This window comes from Oncorhynchus nerka, linkage group LG15 (assembly GCF_034236695.1).
Source record: "Oncorhynchus nerka isolate Pitt River linkage group LG15, Oner_Uvic_2.0, whole genome shotgun sequence".
In the NCBI taxonomy this organism is placed as follows: domain Eukaryota; kingdom Metazoa; phylum Chordata; class Actinopteri; order Salmoniformes; family Salmonidae; genus Oncorhynchus; species Oncorhynchus nerka.
In genome coordinates, this window is record NC_088410.1 from 93878753 (window position 1) to 93900183 (window position 21431).

At 43.9% G+C, this 21431-nt stretch overlaps 1 protein-coding gene across 2 annotated transcripts in view; it reads left to right on the plus strand.

Moving 5' to 3' along the window:
* The window catches only part of LOC115126511 (zinc finger E-box-binding homeobox 2-like), a 93357-nt gene extending 72929 nt beyond the window's left edge, over nucleotides 1-20428 (plus strand). The window contains exons 2-9 of one of the 2 annotated variants that reach the window (XM_065002038.1): nucleotides 302-598; nucleotides 13508-13741; nucleotides 14105-14256; nucleotides 16485-16587; nucleotides 16757-18150; nucleotides 18314-18535; nucleotides 18803-18986; nucleotides 19602-20428. In XM_065002038.1, coding sequence (XP_064858110.1) covers nucleotides 302-598; nucleotides 13508-13741; nucleotides 14105-14256; nucleotides 16485-16587; nucleotides 16757-18150; nucleotides 18314-18535; nucleotides 18803-18986; nucleotides 19602-20248 — 3233 coding nt within the window. In that variant the 3' untranslated portion in view covers nucleotides 20249-20428. Of the gene's footprint in view, nucleotides 1-301; nucleotides 599-13504; nucleotides 13742-14104; nucleotides 14257-16484; nucleotides 16588-16756; nucleotides 18151-18313; nucleotides 18536-18802; nucleotides 18987-19601 lie in introns of both variants that reach the window. The other variant, XM_065002037.1, reaches the window with a different exon arrangement.
* Nucleotides 20429-21431: the final 1003 nt, after the last annotated feature.

Sequence of the window (21431 nt, forward strand, 5' to 3'; positions counted from 1 at the left end):
AATTTTGAATTTGTTAAATGTTCTTCCACTGTCTCAGATATGTAAAAACCACACAAATGATGTAACATACTGTCAGAAACAGTCTCTCTCGCTTTTTCACTCTCTCTCCCTTCCTCTCTCTCTCCCACCCCCTCTTGCATGCTCTCTCTCTCTCTCTCTCTCTCTCTCTCTCTCTCTCTCTCTCTCTCTCTCTCTCTGTCTCTCTTTCTTTCTCTTTCTCTTTCTCTCTCCCTTCCTCTCTCGCTTTCTTTCTTTCTCTCTATTTCGGTGCCTCTGGCTCTCTCTTGCTCTCTCTCCACAGTGGACATTGAATGGGTCAGTTCTCTGGGCTCGGAGGGGGAGGATGGTGATGAGGTGGGTCTGTGGAGCCCGGAACCCCAGGACTACCAGGGCAGCCTGGACAAGACCAGTCTGACCCCCAGCGAGGGTGAGGGAGACGGAGAAGGGACCGAGCCAGGAGGTAGCCCCAGCCCCAGGGGCCAGTCAACCCAGCCCCAAAGCCCCATCCCCAGGGAGGGCCACTGGGCAGAGGGGGAAGAGGAGGTACCTGAGAGTGGGATAACTATGGACAGGAAGCAGGAATCTCTCCTGACCTACAGTAGGTGTATCGCCAAAGAGGCCTAGTTCACACCCAGGTTGTACAACTAGGCCCGTTCTCATTACTCACTGTGTATTTATTCCCTGTGTATGGAATAAACACACAGTTTAAAATGTTTCTACTATTGATCTATTTTATCTCTCTGAATTGTTGGGAAGTAAGCATTTCACTGTTAGTTTGTAAACCTGTTCTTTACCAAGCATGTGACAAATAAAATGTGATTTAATTTGTTATCTTAAAGAGTCTCAAGTGTAGGATTAGTTTTATTACATTCATCATAAATAATCTTACATGGACACGAGTGATCTGATCCCGGATCAGCACTCCTCTGAGAAGCTGTTAGACGCTGACAAACATCCGCATCACAGTCTTATGAAACCCCTTATTCAAACCAGCCTGTGGGCTTTTTCATCTTCATTGTCATCTTTGAAAACGTATGTAGGTTGCAGCCTGACACAGAAGAGCCATTCCACCACAATGTCACAATATTTCCATGCAGCAAAGAGGTGACGTTACGATACTGAAATCAGTACCTTTCTTTTAGCTCGAAGACACACACGCTCGCCCAGGGGAACACACACGCTCGCCCACGGGAACACACACGCTCGCCCACGGGAACACACACGCCCTCCCACGGGAACACACACGCTCGCCCACGGGAACACACACGCTTGCCCACGGGAACACACAACGTTTTATTTAGAGCTGGAATCAAATAATTACTCTTTCCTTCCCTAACAATCACTTTGGACTCTCTCTGTCTCTCTTTCTCTCTGTCTCTCTATCTCTCTGTCTCTCTCTGTCTCTCTCTCTCTCTCTGTCTCTCTGTCTCTCTGTCTCTCTCTCTCTGTCTCTCTGTCTCTCTGTCTCTCTCTGTCTCTCTGTCTCTGTCTCTCTGTCTCTCTGTCTCTCTCTCTCTCTCTCTGTCTGCTCTCTCTCTGTCGCTCTGTCTCTCTGTCTCTCTGTCTCTCTCTCTCTCTCTCTCTGTCTCTCTCTCTCTCTCTCTCTCTGTCTCTCTGTCTCTCTCTCTCCCTGTCTCTCTCTCTCTGTCTCTCTGTCTCTCTGTCTCTCTCTCTGTCTCTCTGTCTCTCTCTCTCTCTCTCTAATCAATATTGTCAATGGGACAATCAGTAAGAACAATAACCAAGGGTCAAAATAGACGACATGCAGGTTGGTTGGTCTGTCAGACACTGTCCCTCATCTTATGGCAGGTAGCAACGTAGGGACTCCCGAGTGGCGCAGCGGTCTAAGGCACTGCATCTCAGTGCTAGAGGCGTCACTACAGACCCTGGTTTGAGTCCAGCCTGTATCACAACTGGCCGTGATTGGGAGTCCCATAGGGCGGCACACAATTGGCCCAGCGTCATCCGAGTTAGGTTTTGGCCAGAGTAGGTTGTCATTGTAAATAAGAATTTGTTCCAAACTGACTTGGCTTAGTTAAATAAAGGTGAAATAGTGCATCCATGTAAATGTAGTGTGCTGCTAACCCACAGCTCTCTGCATCCTCCCCCAACAGGATGGGTAGCCTATCCTCATTCATCTATTCAAATGAAGATAAAGGGTTTCAAATTTGGGGAAACGGCACTCTTATTTTTTTTTCAATGTTTCACATTTTGTCAGGAAATGCAGCTCTGTCTCAGGTTCTGCTGTGGTGCAGTGGTTGCACAGCCTTTCCTCTACAGGGAGCAAGGTTTTCCTGTGTCTACCCTTCTCAATGGCAAGGCTGTGCTCACTGAGCCTGTACTTTGTCAAGGTTTTTCTAAGGTTTTGATCAGAACCATAGTTTGCCACGGTGAACTGTGGATTTAGGGCCAGATAGCACTGCATGTTGCTTTGTGTTTGTGTTTCCCAATAATCAATGTAGTTTTGTTTTGATTGTGTTGTAATTTGTTTTATTCTGATTGATTGGATGTTCTGGTCCTGAGGCATCTGTGTGTGTTAGTAGAACAGGTTTGTGAACTCAACCCCAGGACCAGCTGGATGAGGGGACTCTTTTCTTTGCTCAGCTCTTGGCAATGATATGAGAGGGGGGTCACTGTATTTTAGATGTTTCCAAAACTGAATTGCTCTTTTTAAAGAGCATTGATATTGATATTGCCTAATTCTGCCCTGCATGCATTGTTTGTAGTTGTAGTTTGTAGTATTTTTTTTTTTTTAACCTTTATTTAACCAGGCAAGTCAGTTAAGAACACATTCTTATTTTCAATGATGACCTGGGAACAGTGGGTTAACTGCCTGTTCAGGGGCAGAACGACAGATTTGTACCTTGTCAGCTCGGGGGTTTGAACTCGCAACCTTCCGGTTACTAGTCCAAAGCTCTAACCACTAGGCTACGCTGCCGCCCCATGTAGGAGAACTCTGTGTGGATGGCTTCAATGGGGTGTTTGTCCCATTGGGTGAAATCCAATTTGAATAGGCATTTCAATTAGAAAAATCTTTGTTTAATGGTGTAGAATGCTCTGCGTGCTTTCTCTCTCAGTTCTTCCTTCACTGCCTCATTTAGGTGTCCAGATGAGCTTACTTTTAAACCTAAGTAATTGTGTATATATATATACAGTGCCTTGCGAAAGTTTTCGGCCCCCTTGAATTTTGCGACCTTTTGCCACATTTCAGGCTTCACACATAAAGATATAAAACTGTATTTTTTGTGAAGAATCAACAACAAGTGGGACACAATCATGAAGTGGAACGACATTTATTGGATATTTCAAACTTTTTTAACAAATCAAAAACTGAAAAATTGGGCGTGCAAAATTATTCAGCCCCCTTAAGTTAATACTTTGTAGCGCCACCTTTTGCTGCGATTAAAGCTGTAAGTCGCTTGGGGTATGTCTATCAGTTTTGCACATCGAGAGACTGAATTTTTTTCCCATTCCTCCTTGAAAAACAGCTCGAGCTCAGTGAGGTTGGATGGAGAGCATTTGTGAACAGCAGTTTTCAGTTCTTTCGACAGATTCTCGATTGGATTCAGGTCTGGACTTTGACTTGGCCATTCTAACACCTGAATATGTTTATTTTTGAAAATTAAAAAATAAATAAAATAAAAATTCCATTGTAGATTTTGCTTTATGTTTTGGATCATTGTCTTGTTGGAAGACAAATCTCCGTCCCAGTCTCAGGTCTTTTGCAGACTCCATCAGGTTTTCTTCCAGAATGGTCCTGTATTTGGCTCCATCCATCTTCCCATCAATTTTAACCATCTTCCCTGTCCCTGCTGAAGAAAAGCAGGCCCAAACCATGATGCTGCCACCACCATGTTTGACAGTGGGGATGGTGTGTTCAGGGTGATGAGCTGTGTTGCTTTTACGCCAAACATAACGTTGATTCTTCACAAAAAAATACAGTTTTATATCTTTATGTTTGAAGCCTGAAATGTGGCAAAAGGTCGCAAAGTTCAAGGGGGCCGAATACTTTCGCAAGGCACTGTATATAGATATCTAGATATCTATATATATAATTGTAGTATGTGCAGTACTCTACGTATTTTGTACCAATTGAGACATCTTGTCTAATTTCCTGAGATCTGGATCTTCTCTGGAAAAATCATTATTATTATATATATATATAGTTGGTCTCTCCCTCTCCCTCTCCCTCTCCCTCTCTCTCTGTCTCGCCCTCTCTCTCTCTCTCTCTGTCTGTCTCGCCCTCTCTCTCTCTCTCTCTCTCTCTGTCTGTCTCGCCATCTCTCTCCCTCTCTCTGTCTGTCTCGCCCTCTCTCTCCCTCTCTGTCACACTCTCTCTCTCTCTCTCACTCTCTCACTCACTCACTCACTCACTCACTCACTCACTCACTCTCTCTCTCTCTCTCTCCCCCTCTCTCTCTCTCTCTCGGTCTCTCCCTCTCTCTCAGTCACACTCTCTCTCTCTCTTTCTCTCTTTCTTTCTCTCTTTCTTTCTCTCTTTCTCTATTTCTTTCTCTCTTTCTCTCTTTCTCTCTCTCTTTCTCTCTTTCTCTCTTTCTTTCTCTCTTTCTCTCTTTCTCTCTCTCACACACTCACTCCTCTCTCACCTCATGTGATTTGGCAAAGCATGATGAAGGCAAAGCCCAGTTTTTACAGCACTCAACCACAGAGGCTCTTCCCTTGCCACATGAACAACAGATCAAAAAAATGCCAACATCTGCAAAGATTTGAAAAATATTCCTCAGTCTGTGACTGGTATGAAGCTCAGCAAGGAGCAGAGCACTCTGACTGTCCTGTCTCGTCTTCTCTTTACATTACATCCCTCTGACTGTCCTGTCTTGTCTTCTCTTTACTTTACATTACATCCCTTTGACTGTCCTGTCTCGTCTTCTCTTTACTTTACATTACATCACTCTGACTGTCCTGTCTCGTCTTCTCTTTACATTACATCCCTCTGACTGTCCTGTCTTGTCTTCTCTTTAATTTACATTACATCCCTTTGACTGTCCTGTCTCGTCTTCTCTTTACTTTACATTACATCACTCTGACTGTCCTGTCTCGCCTTCTCTTCACTTTACATTACATAACTCTGACTGTCCTGTCTCGTCTTCTCTTCACTTTACATTATATCACTCTGACTGTCCTGTCCTGTCTTCTCTTTACTTTACATTACATCACTCTGACTGTCCTGTCCTGTCTTCTCTTTACTTTACATTACATCACTCTGACTGTCCTGTCCTGTCTTCTCTTTACTTTACTTTACATTACATCACTCTGACTGTCCTGTCCTGTCTTCTCTTTACTTTACATTACATCACTCTGACTGTCCTGTCCTGTCTTCTCTTTACTTTACTTTACATTACATCACTCTGACTGTCCTGTCCTGTCTTCTCTTTACTTTACATTACATCACTCTGACTGTCCTGTCTCATCTTCTCTTTACTTTACATCCCTCTGACTGTCCTGTCTCGTCTTCTCTTCACTTTACATTACATCCCTCTGATTGTCCTGTCTTTACTTTACTTTACATTACATCACTCTGACTGTCCTGTCTCGTCTTCTCTTCTCTTTACATTACATCCCTCTGACTGTCCTGTCTAGTCTTCTCTTCACTTTACATTACATCACTCTGACTGTCCTGTCTTGTCTTCTTTTTACATTACATCACTCTGACTGTCCTGTCACGTCTTCTCTTCTCTTTACATTGCATCCCTCTGACTGTCCTGTCTCGTCTTCTCTTTACTTTACATCCCTCTGACTGTCCTGTCTCGTCTTCTCTTTACTTTACATTACATCCCTCTGACTGTCCTGTCTCGTTTTCTCTTTACATTACATCCCTCTGACTGTCCTGTCTCGTCTTCTCTTTACATTACATCACTCTGACTTTCCTGTCTCGTCTTCTCTTTACATTACATTACATCCCTCTGACTGTCCTGTCTCATCTTCTCTTTACTTTACATCACTCTGACTGTCCAGTCTCGTCTTCTCTTTACTTTACATCACTCTGACTGTCCTGTCTCGTCTTCTCTTTACATGACATCCCTCTGACTGTCCTGTCTTGTCTTCTCTTTACATTACATCCCTCTGACTGTCCTGTCTTGTCTTCTCTTTACATTACATCACTCTGACTGTCCTGTCTCGTCTTCTCTTTACTTTACATCACTCTGACTGTCCTGTCTCGTCTTCTCTTTACTTTACATTACATCACTCTGACTGTCCTGTCTCGTCTTCTCTTTACTTTACATTACATCCCTCTGACTGTCCTGTCTCGTCTTCTCTTTACATTACATACCTCTGACTGTCCTGTCTCGTCTTCTCTTTACATTACATTACATCCCTCTGACTGTCCTGTCTCGTCTTCTCTTTACATTACATCACTCTGACTGTCCTGTCTCGTCTTCTCTTTACATTACATCACTCTGACTGTCCTGTCTCGTCTTCTCTTTACTTTACATCACTCTGACTTTCCTGTCTCGTCTTCTCTTTACTTTACATTACATCACTCTGACTGTCCTGTCTCGTCTTCTCTTTACTTTACATTACATCACTCTGACTGTCCTGTCTCGTCTTCTCTTTACTTTACATCACTCTGACTTTCCTGTCTCGTCTTCTCTTTACTTTACATTACATCACTCTGACTGTCCTGTCTCGTCTTCTCTTTACTTTACATTACATCACTCTGACTGTCCTGTCCTGTCTTCTCTTTACTTTACATTACATCACTCTGACTGTCCTGTCCTGTCTTCTCTTTACTTTACTTTACATTACATCACTCTGACTGTCCTGTCCTGTCTTCTCTTTACTTTACATTACATCACTCTGACTGTCCTGTCCTGTCTTCTCTTTACTTTACTTTACATTACATCACTCTGACTGTCCTGTCCTGTCTTCTCTTTACTTTACATTACATCACTCTGACTGTCCTGTCTCATCTTCTCTTTACTTTACATCCCTCTGACTGTCCTGTCTCGTCTTCTCTTCACTTTACATTACATCCCTCTGATTGTCCTGTCTTTACTTTACTTTACATTACATCACTCTGACTGTCCTGTCTCGTCTTCTCTTCTCTTTACATTACATCCCTCTGACTGTCCTGTCTAGTCTTCTCTTCACTTTACATTACATCACTCTGACTGTCCTGTCTTGTCTTCTTTTTACATTACATCACTCTGACTGTCCTGTCACGTCTTCTCTTCTCTTTACATTGCATCCCTCTGACTGTCCTGTCTTGTCTTCTCTTTACATTACATCCCTCTGACTGTCCTGTCTCGTCTTCTCTTTACATTACATTACATCCCTCTGATTGTCCTGTCTTGTCTTCTCTTTACATTACATCCCTCTGACTGTCCTGTCTTGTCTTCTCTTTACATTACACCACCCTGACTGTCCTGTCTCATCTTCTCTTCACATTACTACATCACTCTGACTGTCCTGTCTTGTCTTCTCTTTACATTACATCACTCTGACTGTCCTGTCTCGTCTTCTCTTTACATTACATCACTCTCACTGTCCTGTCTCGTCTTCTCTATACATTACATCACTCTCACTGTCCTGTCTCGTCTTCTCTTTACATTACATTACATCCCTCTGACTGTCCTGTCTTGTCTTCTCTTTACATTACATTACATCCCTCTGACTGTCCTGGCTCGTCTTCTCTTTACATTACATTACATCCCTCTGACTGTCCTGTCTCGTCTTCTCTTTACATTACATCACTCTGACTGTCCTGTCTCGTCTTCTCTTTACATTATATCCCTCTGACTGTCCTGTCTCGTCTTCTCTTTACTTTACATTACATCCCTCTGACTGTCCTGTCTCGTTTTCTCTTTACATTACATCCCTCTGACTGTCCTGTCTCGTCTTCCCTTTACTTTACATTACATCCCTCTGACTGTCCTGTCTCGTCTTCTCTTTACATTACATCACTCTGACTTTCCTGTCTCGTCTTCTCTTTACATTACATTACATCCCTCTGACTGTCCTGTCTCATCTTCTCTTTACTTTACATCACTCTGACTGTCCAGTCTCGTCTTCTCTTTACTTTACATTACATCACTCTGACTGTCCTGTCTCGTCTTCTCTTTACATGACATCCCTCTGACTGTCCTGTCTTGTCTTCTCTTTACATTACATCACTCTCACTGTCCTGTCTCGTCTTCTCTTTACATTACATCACTCTCACTGTCCTGTCTCGTCTTCTCTTTACATTACATTACATCCCTCTGACTGTCCTGTCTTGTCTTCTCTTTACATTACATTACATCCCTCTGACTGTCCTGGCTCGTCTTCTCTTTACATTACATTACATCCCTCTGACTGTCCTGTCTCGTCTTCTCTTTACATTACATCACTCTGACTGTCCTGTCTCGTCTTCTCTTTAAATTATATCACTCTGACTGTCCTGTCTCGTCTTCTCTTTACTAAACATTACATCCCTCTGACTGTCCTGTCTCGTCTTCTCTTTACTTTACATCCCTCTGACTGTCCTGTCTCGTCTTCTCTTTACTTTACATTACATCCCTCTGACTGTCCTGTCTCGTTTTCTCTTTACATTACATCCCTCTGACTGTCCTGTCTCGTCTTCCCTTTACTTTACATTACATCCCTCTGACTGTCCTGTCTCGTCTTCTCTTTACATTACATCACTCTGACTTTCCTGTCTCGTCTTCTCTTTACATTACATTACATCCCTCTGACTGTCCTGTCTCATCTTCTCTTTACTTTACATCACTCTGACTGTCCTGTCTCGTCTTCTCTTTACATGACATCCCTCTGACTGTCCTGTCTTGTCTTCTCTTTACATTACATCCCTCTGACTGTCCTGTCTTGTCTTCTCTTTACATTACATCACTCTGACTGTCCTGTCTCGTCTTCTCTTTACTTTACATCACTCTGACTGTCCTGTCTCGTCTTCTCTTTACTTTACATTACATCACTCTGACTGTCCTGTCTCGTCTTCTCTTTACTTTACATTACATCCCTCTGACTGTCCTGTCTCGTCTTCTCTTTACATTACATACCTCTGACTGTCCTGTCTCGTCTTCTCTTTACATTACATTACATCCCTCTGACTGTCCTGTCTCGTCTTCTTCTCTTTACATTACATCACTCTGACTGTCCTGTCTCGTCTTCTCTTTACATTACATCACTCTGACTGTCCTGTCTCGTCTTCTCTTTTACTTTACATCACTCTGACTTTCCTGTCTCGTCTTCTCTTTACTTTACATTACATCACTCTGACTGTCCTGTCTCGTCTTCTCTTTACTTTACATTACATCACTCTGACTGTCCTGTCTCGTCTTCTCTTTACTTTACATCACTCTGACTTTCCTGTCTCGTCTTCTCTTTACTTTACATTACATCACTCTGACTGTCCTGTCTCGTCTTCTCTTTACTTTACATTACATCACTCTGACTGTCCTGTCCTGTCTTCTCTTTACTTTACATTACATCACTCTGACTGTCCTGTCCTGTCTTCTCTTTACTTTACTTTACATTACATCACTCTGACTGTCCTGTCCTGTCTTCTCTTTACTTTACATTACATCACTCTGACTGTCCTGTCCTGTCTTCTCTTTACTTTACTTTACATTACATCACTCTGACTGTCCTGTCCTGTCTTCTCTTTACTTTACATTACATCACTCTGACTGTCCTGTCTCATCTTCTCTTTACTTTACATCCCTCTGACTGTCCTGTCTCGTCTTCTCTTCACTTTACATTACATCCCTCTGATTGTCCTGTCTTTACTTTACTTTACATTACATCACTCTGACTGTCCTGTCTCGTCTTCTCTTCTCTTTACATTACATCCCTCTGACTGTCCTGTCTAGTCTTCTCTTCACTTTACATTACATCACTCTGACTGTCCTGTCTTGTCTTCTTTTTACATTACATCACTCTGACTGTCCTGTCACGTCTTCTCTTCTCTTTACATTGCATCCCTCTGACTGTCCTGTCTTGTCTTCTCTTTACATTACATCCCTCTGACTGTCCTGTCTTGTCTTCTCTTTACATTACATCCCTCTGACTGTCCTGTCTTGTCTTCTCTTTACATTACATCCCTCTGACTGTCCTGTCTCGTCTTCTCTTTACATTACATCACTCTGACTGTCCTGTCTCGTCTTCTCTTTACATTACATCACTCTGACTGTCCTGTCTCGTCTTCTCTTTACTTTACATCACTCTGACTTTCCTGTCTCGTCTTCTCTTTACTTTACATTACATCACTCTGACTGTCCTGTCTCGTCTTCTCTTTACTTTACATTACATCACTCTGACTGTCCTGTCTCGTCTTCTCTTTACATTACATTACATCCCTCTGACTGTCCTGTCTTGTCTTCTCTTTACATTACATTACATCCCTCTGACTGTCCTGGCTCGTCTTCTCTTTACATTACATTACATCCCTCTGACTGTCCTGTCTCGTCTTCTCTTTACATTACATCACTCTGACTGTCCTGTCTCGTCTTCTCTTTACATTATATCCCTCTGACTGTCCTGTCTCGTCTTCTCTTTACTTTACATTACATCCCTCTGACTGTCCTGTCTCGTTTTCTCTTTACATTACATCCCTCTGACTGTCCTGTCTCGTCTTCCCTTTACTTTACATTACATCCCTCTGACTGTCCTGTCTCGTCTTCTCTTTACATTACATCACTCTGACTTTCCTGTCTCGTCTTCTCTTTACATTACATTACATCCCTCTGACTGTCCTGTCTCATCTTCTCTTTACTTTACATCACTCTGACTGTCCAGTCTCGTCTTCTCTTTACTTTACATTACATCACTCTGACTGTCCTGTCTCGTCTTCTCTTTACATGACATCCCTCTGACTGTCCTGTCTTGTCTTCTCTTTACATTACATCACTCTCACTGTCCTGTCTCGTCTTCTCTTTACATTACATCACTCTCACTGTCCTGTCTCGTCTTCTCTTTACATTACATTACATCCCTCTGACTGTCCTGTCTTGTCTTCTCTTTACATTACATTACATCCCTCTGACTGTCCTGGCTCGTCTTCTCTTTACATTACATTACATCCCTCTGACTGTCCTGTCTCGTCTTCTCTTTACATTACATCACTCTGACTGTCCTGTCTCGTCTTCTCTTTAAATTATATCACTCTGACTGTCCTGTCTCGTCTTCTCTTTACTAAACATTACATCCCTCTGACTGTCCTGTCTCGTCTTCTCTTTACTTTACATCCCTCTGACTGTCCTGTCTCGTCTTCTCTTTACTTTACATTACATCCCTCTGACTGTCCTGTCTCGTTTTCTCTTTACATTACATCCCTCTGACTGTCCTGTCTCGTCTTCCCTTTACTTTACATTACATCCCTCTGACTGTCCTGTCTCGTCTTCTCTTTACATTACATCACTCTGACTTTCCTGTCTCGTCTTCTCTTTACATTACATTACATCCCTCTGACTGTCCTGTCTCATCTTCTCTTTACTTTACATCACTCTGACTGTCCAGTCTCGTCTTCTCTTTACTTTACATCACTCTGACTGTCCTGTCTCGTCTTCTCTTTACATGACATCCCTCTGACTGTCCTGTCTTGTCTTCTCTTTACATTACATCCCTCTGACTGTCCTGTCTTGTCTTCTCTTTACATTACATCACTCTGACTGTCCTGTCTCGTCTTCTCTTTACTTTACATCACTCTGACTGTCCTGTCTCGTCTTCTCTTTACTTTACATTACATCACTCTGACTGTCCTGTCTCGTCTTCTCTTTACTTTACATTACATCCCTCTGACTGTCCTGTCTCGTCTTCTCTTTACATTACATACCTCTGACTGTCCTGTCTCGTCTTCTCTTTACATTACATTACATCCCTCTGACTGTCCTGTCTCGTCTTCTCTTTACATTACATCACTCTGACTGTCCTGTCTCGTCTTCTCTTTACATTACATCACTCTGACTGTCCTGTCTCGTCTTCTCTTTACTTTACATCACTCTGACTTTCCTGTCTCGTCTTCTCTTTACTTTACATTACATCACTCTGACTGTCCTGTCTCGTCTTCTCTTTACTTTACATTACATCACTCTGACTGTCCTGTCTCGTCTTCTCTTTACTTTACATCCCTCTGACTGTCCTGTCTCGTCTTCTCTTTACTTTACATTACATCCCTCTGACTGTCCTGTCTCGTCTTCTCTTTACATTACTTCCCTCTGACTGTCCTGTCTCGTCCTCTCTTTACTTTACATTGCATCCCTCTGAATGTCCTGTCTTGTCTTCTCTTTACATTACATTACATCACTCTGACTGTCCTGTCTCGTCTTCTCTTTACATTACATCACTCTGACTGTCCTGTCTCGTCTTCTCTTTACATTACATCACTCTGACTGTCCTGTCTCGTCTTCTCTTTACTTTACATTACATCACTCTGACTGTCCTGTCTTGTCTTCTCTTTACATGACATCCCTCTGACTGTCCTGTCTTGTCTTCTCTTTACATTACATCCCTCTGACTGTCTTCTCTTGTCTTCTCTTTACATTACATCCCTCTGACTGTCCTGTCTTGTCTTCTCTTTACATTACATCCCTCTGACTGTCCTGTCTTGTCTTCTCTTTACATGACATCCCTCTGACTGTCCTGTCTTGTCTTCTCTTTACATTACATCCCTCTGACTGTCCTGTCTTGTCTTCTCTTTACATTACATCACTCTGACTGTCCTGTCTCGTCTTCTCTTTACATTACATTACATCCCTCTGACTGTCCTGTCTTGTCTTCTCTTCACATTACATTACATCCCTCTGACTGTCCTGTCTCGACTTCACATTACATTACATCCCTCTGACTGTCCTGTCTCGTCTTCTCTTTACATTACATCCCTCTGACTGTCCTGTCTCGTCTTCTCTTTACATTACATCACTCTGACTGTCCTGTCTTGTCTTCTCTTTACATTACATCACTCTGACTGTCCTGTCTTGTCTTCTCTTTACATGACATCCCTCTGACTGTCCTGTCTTGTCTTCTCTTTACATTACATCCCTCTGACTGTCCTGTCTTGTCTTCTCTTTACATTACATCCCTCTGACTGTCCTGTCTTGTCTTCTCTTTACATGACATCCCTCTGACTGTCCTGTCTCATCTTCTCTTTACTTTACATTACATCTGCCTGTGATTGAACTCAACGGGGAAAATCTTCTAGGATATTCCTGCCCATGTCCAGAGCAGACACCAAGTTCTCTCTTTCACAGTTCTTGATATCATTTTTTTAAACACAGTTTAACTCTGTATTTTAAAGTGTTAAACAATGACTATAACAGTATGACAAGATCATTTAAAACAGACACGTCATATATGCCAACTGTCCCTGTCCCCAGATCAGACATCAGACAGCCTATTCTCTAGATAATGTATAATTATATATACGGAATTAGGGACTATTAATGAAGTACATACTACATAGAAAATAAAAGGTCATTTTGTCTCTTTGTTTTATGTTCATCACCGTTACACCTCTTTACCCTCTCACTCTGTCTCTGTTCCCCAGCAGGTCAGAGGTCAGACAGCAGGGCCTTGGAGGACTTGGCCCACTATGACTTCCTGGTTCAGTTGAGAAAGGCATCCTCCCACCAACCTGCCTCACACCACCACCAGCACCACAACCGCCTGCCCCCCAACGGCAGAAGCCCTGCCCCAGCCATGTACCACACTGGCAGTCTGCGCCTCCATGATGACCTCCCTCCCGTCTGGTCTGTTGGGGCTCGGCGCTCACCTGAGAGACCAGGTAGGTTATGGATATTGCATCCTTATAAACACACCTTGCATTTCCACAAATCTCTGTCGATATAGCCCACAAGGCTAATTTGAGTAGAATATTTGTAGTTACATTTACATTACATTTAAGTCATTTACATTTAGCAGACGCTCTTATCCAGAGCGACTTACAAATTGTTACATTTACAACATCCATGGAGCTACTGTCAGAATTGCAGGAAATACATCCTTATGTCATTAACGGCCAGATAGATGGATTCCTCGATGGCTGTTGACTACAGTTTGAATCCTTGACATTGTGTTTCTTAAACTTTTTGTTTCTGAATGAATTTATTGAATTTTATTGTCCTCTATCTGGCTATGTGTGTCCTAGACGGAGTCCCTTTAAATCTACAGGCTTGCCCGTTCTGCCAGCATACCTTCCACCGCGGAGAGTCCCTACGCGAGCACATCAGGTTTTGCCACGAGCGGGACGGGGGACACTATAGAGCTCAGATGGAACGACACATGGAACTGCACAGTCAGGTACATGGCAAGGTGACACACTGGAAGAAATATCAAATCTTTTGGAGTCCACCTACTACAAGGTGCTACTCTTTCTGAAGGTTTTTCAAGGCGGATATGACCAGCAATCTAATGACTCCAAAAAAGCATTATGTCAGAGCATTCGGAAAGTGTTCAGACCCCTTCCCTTTTTCCACATTTTGTTATGTTACAGCCTTGTTCTAAAAAGGATTAATTGTTTTTTCCCCTCGTCAATCTACACACAATACCCCATAATGACATCACAATACCCCATAATGACATCACAATACCCCATAATGACATCACAATACCCCATAATGACATCACAATACCCCATAATGACATCACAATACCCCATAATGACATCACAATACCCCATAATGACATCACAATACCTCATAATGACATCACAATACCCCATAATGACATCACAATACCCCATAATGACATCACAATACCCCATAATGACATCACAATACCTCATAATGACATCACAATACCCCATAATGACATCACAATACCTCATAATGACATCACAATACCCCATAATGACATCACAATACCCCATAATGACATCACAATACCTCATAATGACATCACAATACCCCATAATGACATCACAATACCTCATAATGACAAAGCAAAAACATGTTTTAAAAAATCTTTGCAAATGTATATAAAAAAAATGGAATATCACATTTACATAAGACCCTTTACTCAGTACTTTGTTGAAGCACCTTTGGCAGCGATTACAGTTTCAAGTCTTCTTGGGTATAAGGCTACAAGCTTGGAACACCTGTATTTGGGGAGTTTCTCCCATTCTTCTCTGCAGATCCTCTCAAGCTCTGTCAGGTTGGATGAGGAGCGTCGCTGCACAGCTATTTTCAGGTCTCTACAGAGATGTTCGATCACGTTCAAGTCCGGGCTCTGACTGGGCTACTCAAAGACATTCAGTCTGAGGTCCTTAACGCTCTGGAGCAGGTTTTCATCAAGGATCTCTCTGTACTTTGCTCCGTTCATCTTTCCCTCGATCCTGACTAGTCTCCCAGTCCCTGCCGCTGAAAAACATCTCCACAGCGTGATGCTGTCACCACCATGCTTCACTGTAGGGATGGTGCCAGGTTTCCTCCAGACGTGATGCTTGGCATTCAGGCCAAAGTGTTCAATCTTGGTTTCATCAGACCAGAGAATCTTGTTTCTCATGGTCTGAGTCTTTTATGTGCCTTTTGGCAAACTTCAAGCGGGCTGTCATGTGCCTTTTACTGAAGAGTTGCTTCTGTCTGGCCACTCTACCATAAAGGCCTAATTGGTGGAGTGCTGCAGAGATGGTTGTCCTTCTGGAAGATTCTCCCATCTCCATAGAGGAACCCTGGAGCTCTGTCAGAGTGACCATCAGGTTCTTGGTCACCTCCCTGACCAAGGCCCCTTTCACCCGATTGCTCAGTTTGGCCGGGAGGCCAGGGGGTCTGCCTCCAGACTCTAGGATGAGTCTTGGTGGTTCCAAACATTTAAGAATGATGGAGGCCACTGTGTTCTTGGGGGCCTTCAATACTGCAGAAATGTTTTGGTACCCTTCCCCATATCTGTGCATCGACACAATCCTGTCTTGGAGCTCTACGGACAATTCCTTTGACCTCATGGCTTGGTTTTTGCTCTGACATGCACTGTCAATTCTGGGACATTATATAGACAGGTGTGTGCCTTTCCAAATCATGTCCAATCAATTGAAATTTACCACAGGTGGACTCCAACCAAGTTGTAGAAACATCTCAAGGATGATCAATGAAAACAGGATGCACTTGAGCTCCATTTTGCGTCTCATAGCAACGGGTCTGAATACCTATGTAATTAAGGTATTTCTGTATAGTTTTTTTCTTTATACATTTGTACACAAAAAATAATCTGTTTTTGTTTGTCATTATGGGGTATTGTGATGTCATTATGGGGTATTGTGATGTCATTATGGGGTATTGTGGTGTCATTATGGGGTATTGTGGTGTCATTGTGGGGTGTTGTGTGTAGATTGATGAGGAACATGTTTTATTTAATCAATTTTAGAATAAGGCTGTAATGTAACAAAATGTGGAAAAAGTCAAGGGGTCTGAATACTTTCCAAATGCACTGTAGTTTGACTGTAGAAAAGGCATGATATGCAATCTCAGAGTTGACTCTCAATCTCCTGTTGACCAGAACTGATTTGACTGAATGCGTGTTTGTGATTGGTGCAGCACATTGACCATGGTGCGGAGAGCAGGAAGTTCAAGTGTTTTCAGTGTGGGAAATCCTTCAAGTACAAACACCACCTCAAAGAGCACCTCCGTATCCACAGTGGTAATTTCACCTTTTCTTACATGAAATATTCCAAATAAATTTGATTGGTTTTATGTTAAAGCAATAAGACATGAGAACCCATGGTAATTAATACATGACTAAGGGTTGTTCTTAGGCACGACGCGAAGCATCTTCAACTGAGGTTCCGTGTCTGTGCTTCCTTCTTTAGGTGAGAAACCGTATGAATGTTCCAACTGCAAGAAGCGCTTCTCTCACTCTGGCTCCTACAGCTCACACCTCAGCAGTAAGAAGTGCTTGACAGGGGGAGGAGGAGGAGGAGGAGGAGGAGGGGGACGTAGAGGTGGAGGGGAGAGCTATAACAACAGACATAGCCAGGGGACCTACCAGTCCTCTCCTGCATCACCCTCAGCAGGAAGCAGTAGGAACAGCAGTGGAAAGGGCTCTCCCTACCTTCCTCACACCCAGAAGCGTCAGTCACCAATGGGCTTAGAGAGGGAGCTGTACCCCCCTGGGGACCAGAGCAGGGGGGTCCTCCAGGGCCGGGAGCTAGGCAGGCTGTGGGACCCCCCAGCGGAGTTCTCCCTCCGGGACAACGTGTTCAAGGGCACCAACCTGCTGCCGTACCTCCATACCAGCGCCGGGGGCAAGTTTGAGCAGATGCTGCAGGAGATGTTTGACAGGGAGGAGGGAGATGTAGGCTCACCCAGGGAGGAGGGAGATGTAGGCTCACCCAGGGAGGAGGGAGATGTAGGCTCACCCAGGGAGGAGGGGAGACTGGGGATTCACAACAGAGGGCGAGACAGGAAGGCAGATGATCCAAAAGAGCTGAAACGTAACCGAACCGGCTCGGGTGAAGGGTACAGGGGTGGAGGTGGGGTGACATGCCACTGGTGCTCCCAGCTCTTCCCCAGCCCTGCCGTGTTACTGCAGCATGAGCGCTACCTCTGTAAGGTGAACCGGCAGGCCATGGAGGTGCCTGAAGGTCCTCACAGCAAAGACCACCTCTCTCCCCTCTACTTCTCCTCCAGAACCCCTCTCCAGCCACCCCCACCAGCCAACAACAATAAAACCTCAGCGATGGCTAACGGTTTCTCCAAAGATAAGTCTCCTCTCCAGAGACCCTGCTGGCACTCTGTCCCTCAGGAGCTGCTAGTCGCCATGCACTCCCCCCTACAGCCCCGCCCAGACTCACTATCCATGAGATCCTATTGGTCTAGCCAGGAGAGTGTCAGGAGTGGCGGCAGCCCCGGCCAACCAGCACCAACTAGCCCTGCTACAGACATGTCCTCACTGCAACCAATAGGACCATTACCCTCTTCAGAGATCGACTCGCCCCTCTGCCTGGACCTTTCCTCCACCACTCTCACCCCTCATTGGAGTCGAATCATCCCCCAAGGAAGGACCGCCGGGTCGGGTAGCTCCCAGATTGACCAACCCCTGGATCTCTCCCTCCCCAAGCCCCAGGAGGGGAAAGTCCTGGAGGACAGCATGCCCAGTAATGGACACCCTCGTCTGGGAGAAAAGAGAGAGAAGACCTACAGAGAGCCAGCAGAGAACCAGCAGCTCCACCGGAGGCTGAGTCTCAGTTCACCTTGGCAACAGGTGTGGGACAGGAGGGGTATTATTTATGTCTGGCTGTGTGCTGTTTGTTTTATACTGTGTTTCTATACAGTGCATGTATGTGCAATGTGTGATCTGTGGTAAGATTTGACTCCTTTAGGACAATAAACATCAATCTAATCTAAACAAATCTAAATCTCATCAGCATCAAGGCGTCTACAGTGGCGTTCCGATGTTTGAGGGCTCCGTCTACAGTGCATACCCTCTGTTTAACCCCATGATGCCTGCTGGGCTAGCTGGCTCAGGACATGACGTGGTCCCCTCACTGCCCCTCAGTCACCGATTTCTCTCCCCTATGGTCTACATGATGGAGTCGGACACAGATGCCGTGCTGAAGAGGATCCGTCAGGAGAGACAAGCCATCATGGTAAGAACAACAGTTCCCCTATATGTTATAAATATATATATATATATATATATATATATATATATATATATATATATATATATATATATATATATATATAAAGTATAAAGTTTATTTCAATTCGATCGCAGAGAAAGACATTTTTCAAATGTATTTCACAGGAATGAACTGTAACTAAAGAGAAACCGACACTGACATCCCCTGAACAGACCCAGATCAGAACCCCCTAACCATTAGTATTGTGAATGTCCCCCCTCCCCCTCCCAGGGTGAAGTGATGGATTGCGGGGGTCTGGACTACCCCTCTCTGATGGAGGAGGGAGGAGAGGGAGAAGGGGGACCAGGGAGGAAGAGACTGAAGAAGACAGACGACGGCCTGTACGCCTGCGACATCTGTGACAAGACCTTCCAGAAAAGCAGCTCTCTGCTCCGACACAAGTATGAGCACACAGGTATACGCAGTGACATTTTTTATTTTTTTATTTTTATTATATATATTTTTTACCCCCTTTTCCCCCCAATTTCGTGGTATCCAATTGTTAGTCGTTACTATCTTGTCTCATCACTACAACTCTCATACGGGCTCGGGAGAGACGAAGGTCGAAAGCCTCCGAAACACAGCGCGCATCCAACCCGGAAGCCAGCCGCCCGGGACACGCCACAGGAGTCGCTGGTGCGCGATGAGACAAGGATATCCCTACCGGCCAAACCCTCCCTAACCCGGACGACGCTAGGCCAATTGACGCAGTGACATTTATAGAAATGATGAAGCATAATCAATTATACTAAGAGCTCTATTTACACGATAGAAATGTAACGGTAATTAAATGGGCCGACGTACGCAACGTTTACCGTGAATGCAGTTCTCCGCACAACCACGGGAACATTGCCTCACACTGTAAGGCTAAACCTCTGCAATGTGGATTGAATTAGAGCCCTTTTAGTAAGGTTATGGGGAGACAACCAGATAGTATGACCATGGCTTTTAGGGATAATTTCTGTCTTTTGAAAGCTACAGTACAGATGGATTGAGCATGTTTCTGTTCTGATATATTCCCCCCACACAGGTAAACGTCCCCACGAGTGTCAGATCTGCAGGAAGGCCTTCAAACATAAGCACCATCTGATGGAGCACAGTCGCCTGCACTCTGGAGAGAAGCCCTATGAGTGTGATAAGTGTGGCAAGAGGTTCTCCCACTCTGGCTCATACTCCCAACACATGAACCATCGATACGCCTACTGTAGCAGGGACCAGGAACAGGAAGGGGTCGAGGAGCCTCCTCTTACCCCAGGAGGGTCCACCGATCTGGGCCATGTTTCCGGGGGCACCCCCTTCTCCATGGAGTACACCCCAATGTTTCTCAGTGATGCCAGTCTGGATGGGGGGATAGGAGGGAGAGCACATGAAGAGGAGGAGGAGGAGGAAGAGGAGGACGAGACAGACAAAACTAAAGGTGGCCATATGAAGGAAGCTTGTACTTTATCAGGGTCAGGGTCTGGTGAAGGGTTAGGGTTGGAGCTGTGCTCTAGCCCTGTGGGGAATGAGAGAGACAGACAGCATGTCCACAGAGACAATGGAGAAGGAGATAATTCTGATCTACAGACTTACAGACTTGAAAACAACAATCACTGGGACAGAGATGCGTTGGAACAAAATGGAGACCAGAACACAGACACCTACGAGTTGAGCCCAGAAGCTCCACTGTCACAATGACAACAGCGGACAGTATGCCAAAGTATTCCAAAACCAATGCATCTAGCTACAAACATTTAACATTTTTTGTCATTTACTAGACACTCTTATCCAGAGCAACTTACAGTTAGTGTATTAATCTTCAGATCACATCGAGTACATTTTCTCACTGCTAATGGGGAAAAGAGAAGTGCCTTTTTTGGGGGGTTCAGAGGCAGATTGAGAGTCTTGTGAAAATACATTTTCTCACTGCTAATGGGGAAAAGAGAAGTGCCTTTTGGGGGGGGGTGGGGTTCAGAGGCAGATTGAGAGTCTTGTGAAAATACATTTTCTCACTGCTAATGGGGAAAAGAGAAGTGCCTTTTGGGGGGGGGTGGGGTTCAGAGGCAGATTGAGAGTCTTGTGAAAATACATTTTCTCACTGCTAATGGGGAAAAGAGAAGTGCCTTTTTGGGGGGAGGGGTTCAGAGGCAGATTGAGAGTCTTGTGAAAATACTTTTTTTTTTAAACATGCGCTGTTCAAAATGAAGCAAAACCTACACTGTACAAAGCCATATGAACACAGCCAAACTAAGGACCACTTGAACAAATGTAATCAATACAGTAGACAGTACGAGGAATGGTATGATATCCACTCTGATCAGTATGTGAGAAGCCACAGTATTGACCCCTACACATCTGTCACAACAGCTATCAGTTGACTGCTTCCTGCTTGTGACTGGGTAAGGTTGAAGGAGTTTGTGTGGTTCCGTAGGAAGCAGTGTTGTTCAATTTGTTTCCAGTTGCCTTTATCAGTATAAATAATTATTCTTTATTTGCCAGTATAAGTTTTTATTTTTTTTTTTAAGGTTTTAAGGTTTTATATTTGTTTACATCATATTCTCCAAAGAACAACAGGTCTCTGTTGTTTGTTAAAACAAATGTATAAGCAATAAATAGTAACTATTATTCAAATTATAATAAAGGATTAAAGATATATTATTTTGTGCCAAAGCCACAAATTTGTTTCAGGATATATCTGTTATGACTGTGGTCAAGCTGAGCATTAATTATGGGCATTAGTATGGAGATAGATTAGTGCCAAAAATGATACAATGACCAAAATTAACGGCAATACATAGCCGTACAAATACAGATTTACCTTGGGGTTTCCATGGTGACTAACGAATGTCTAATACAGTATCTAATTCGTGGAAGGCCGAGT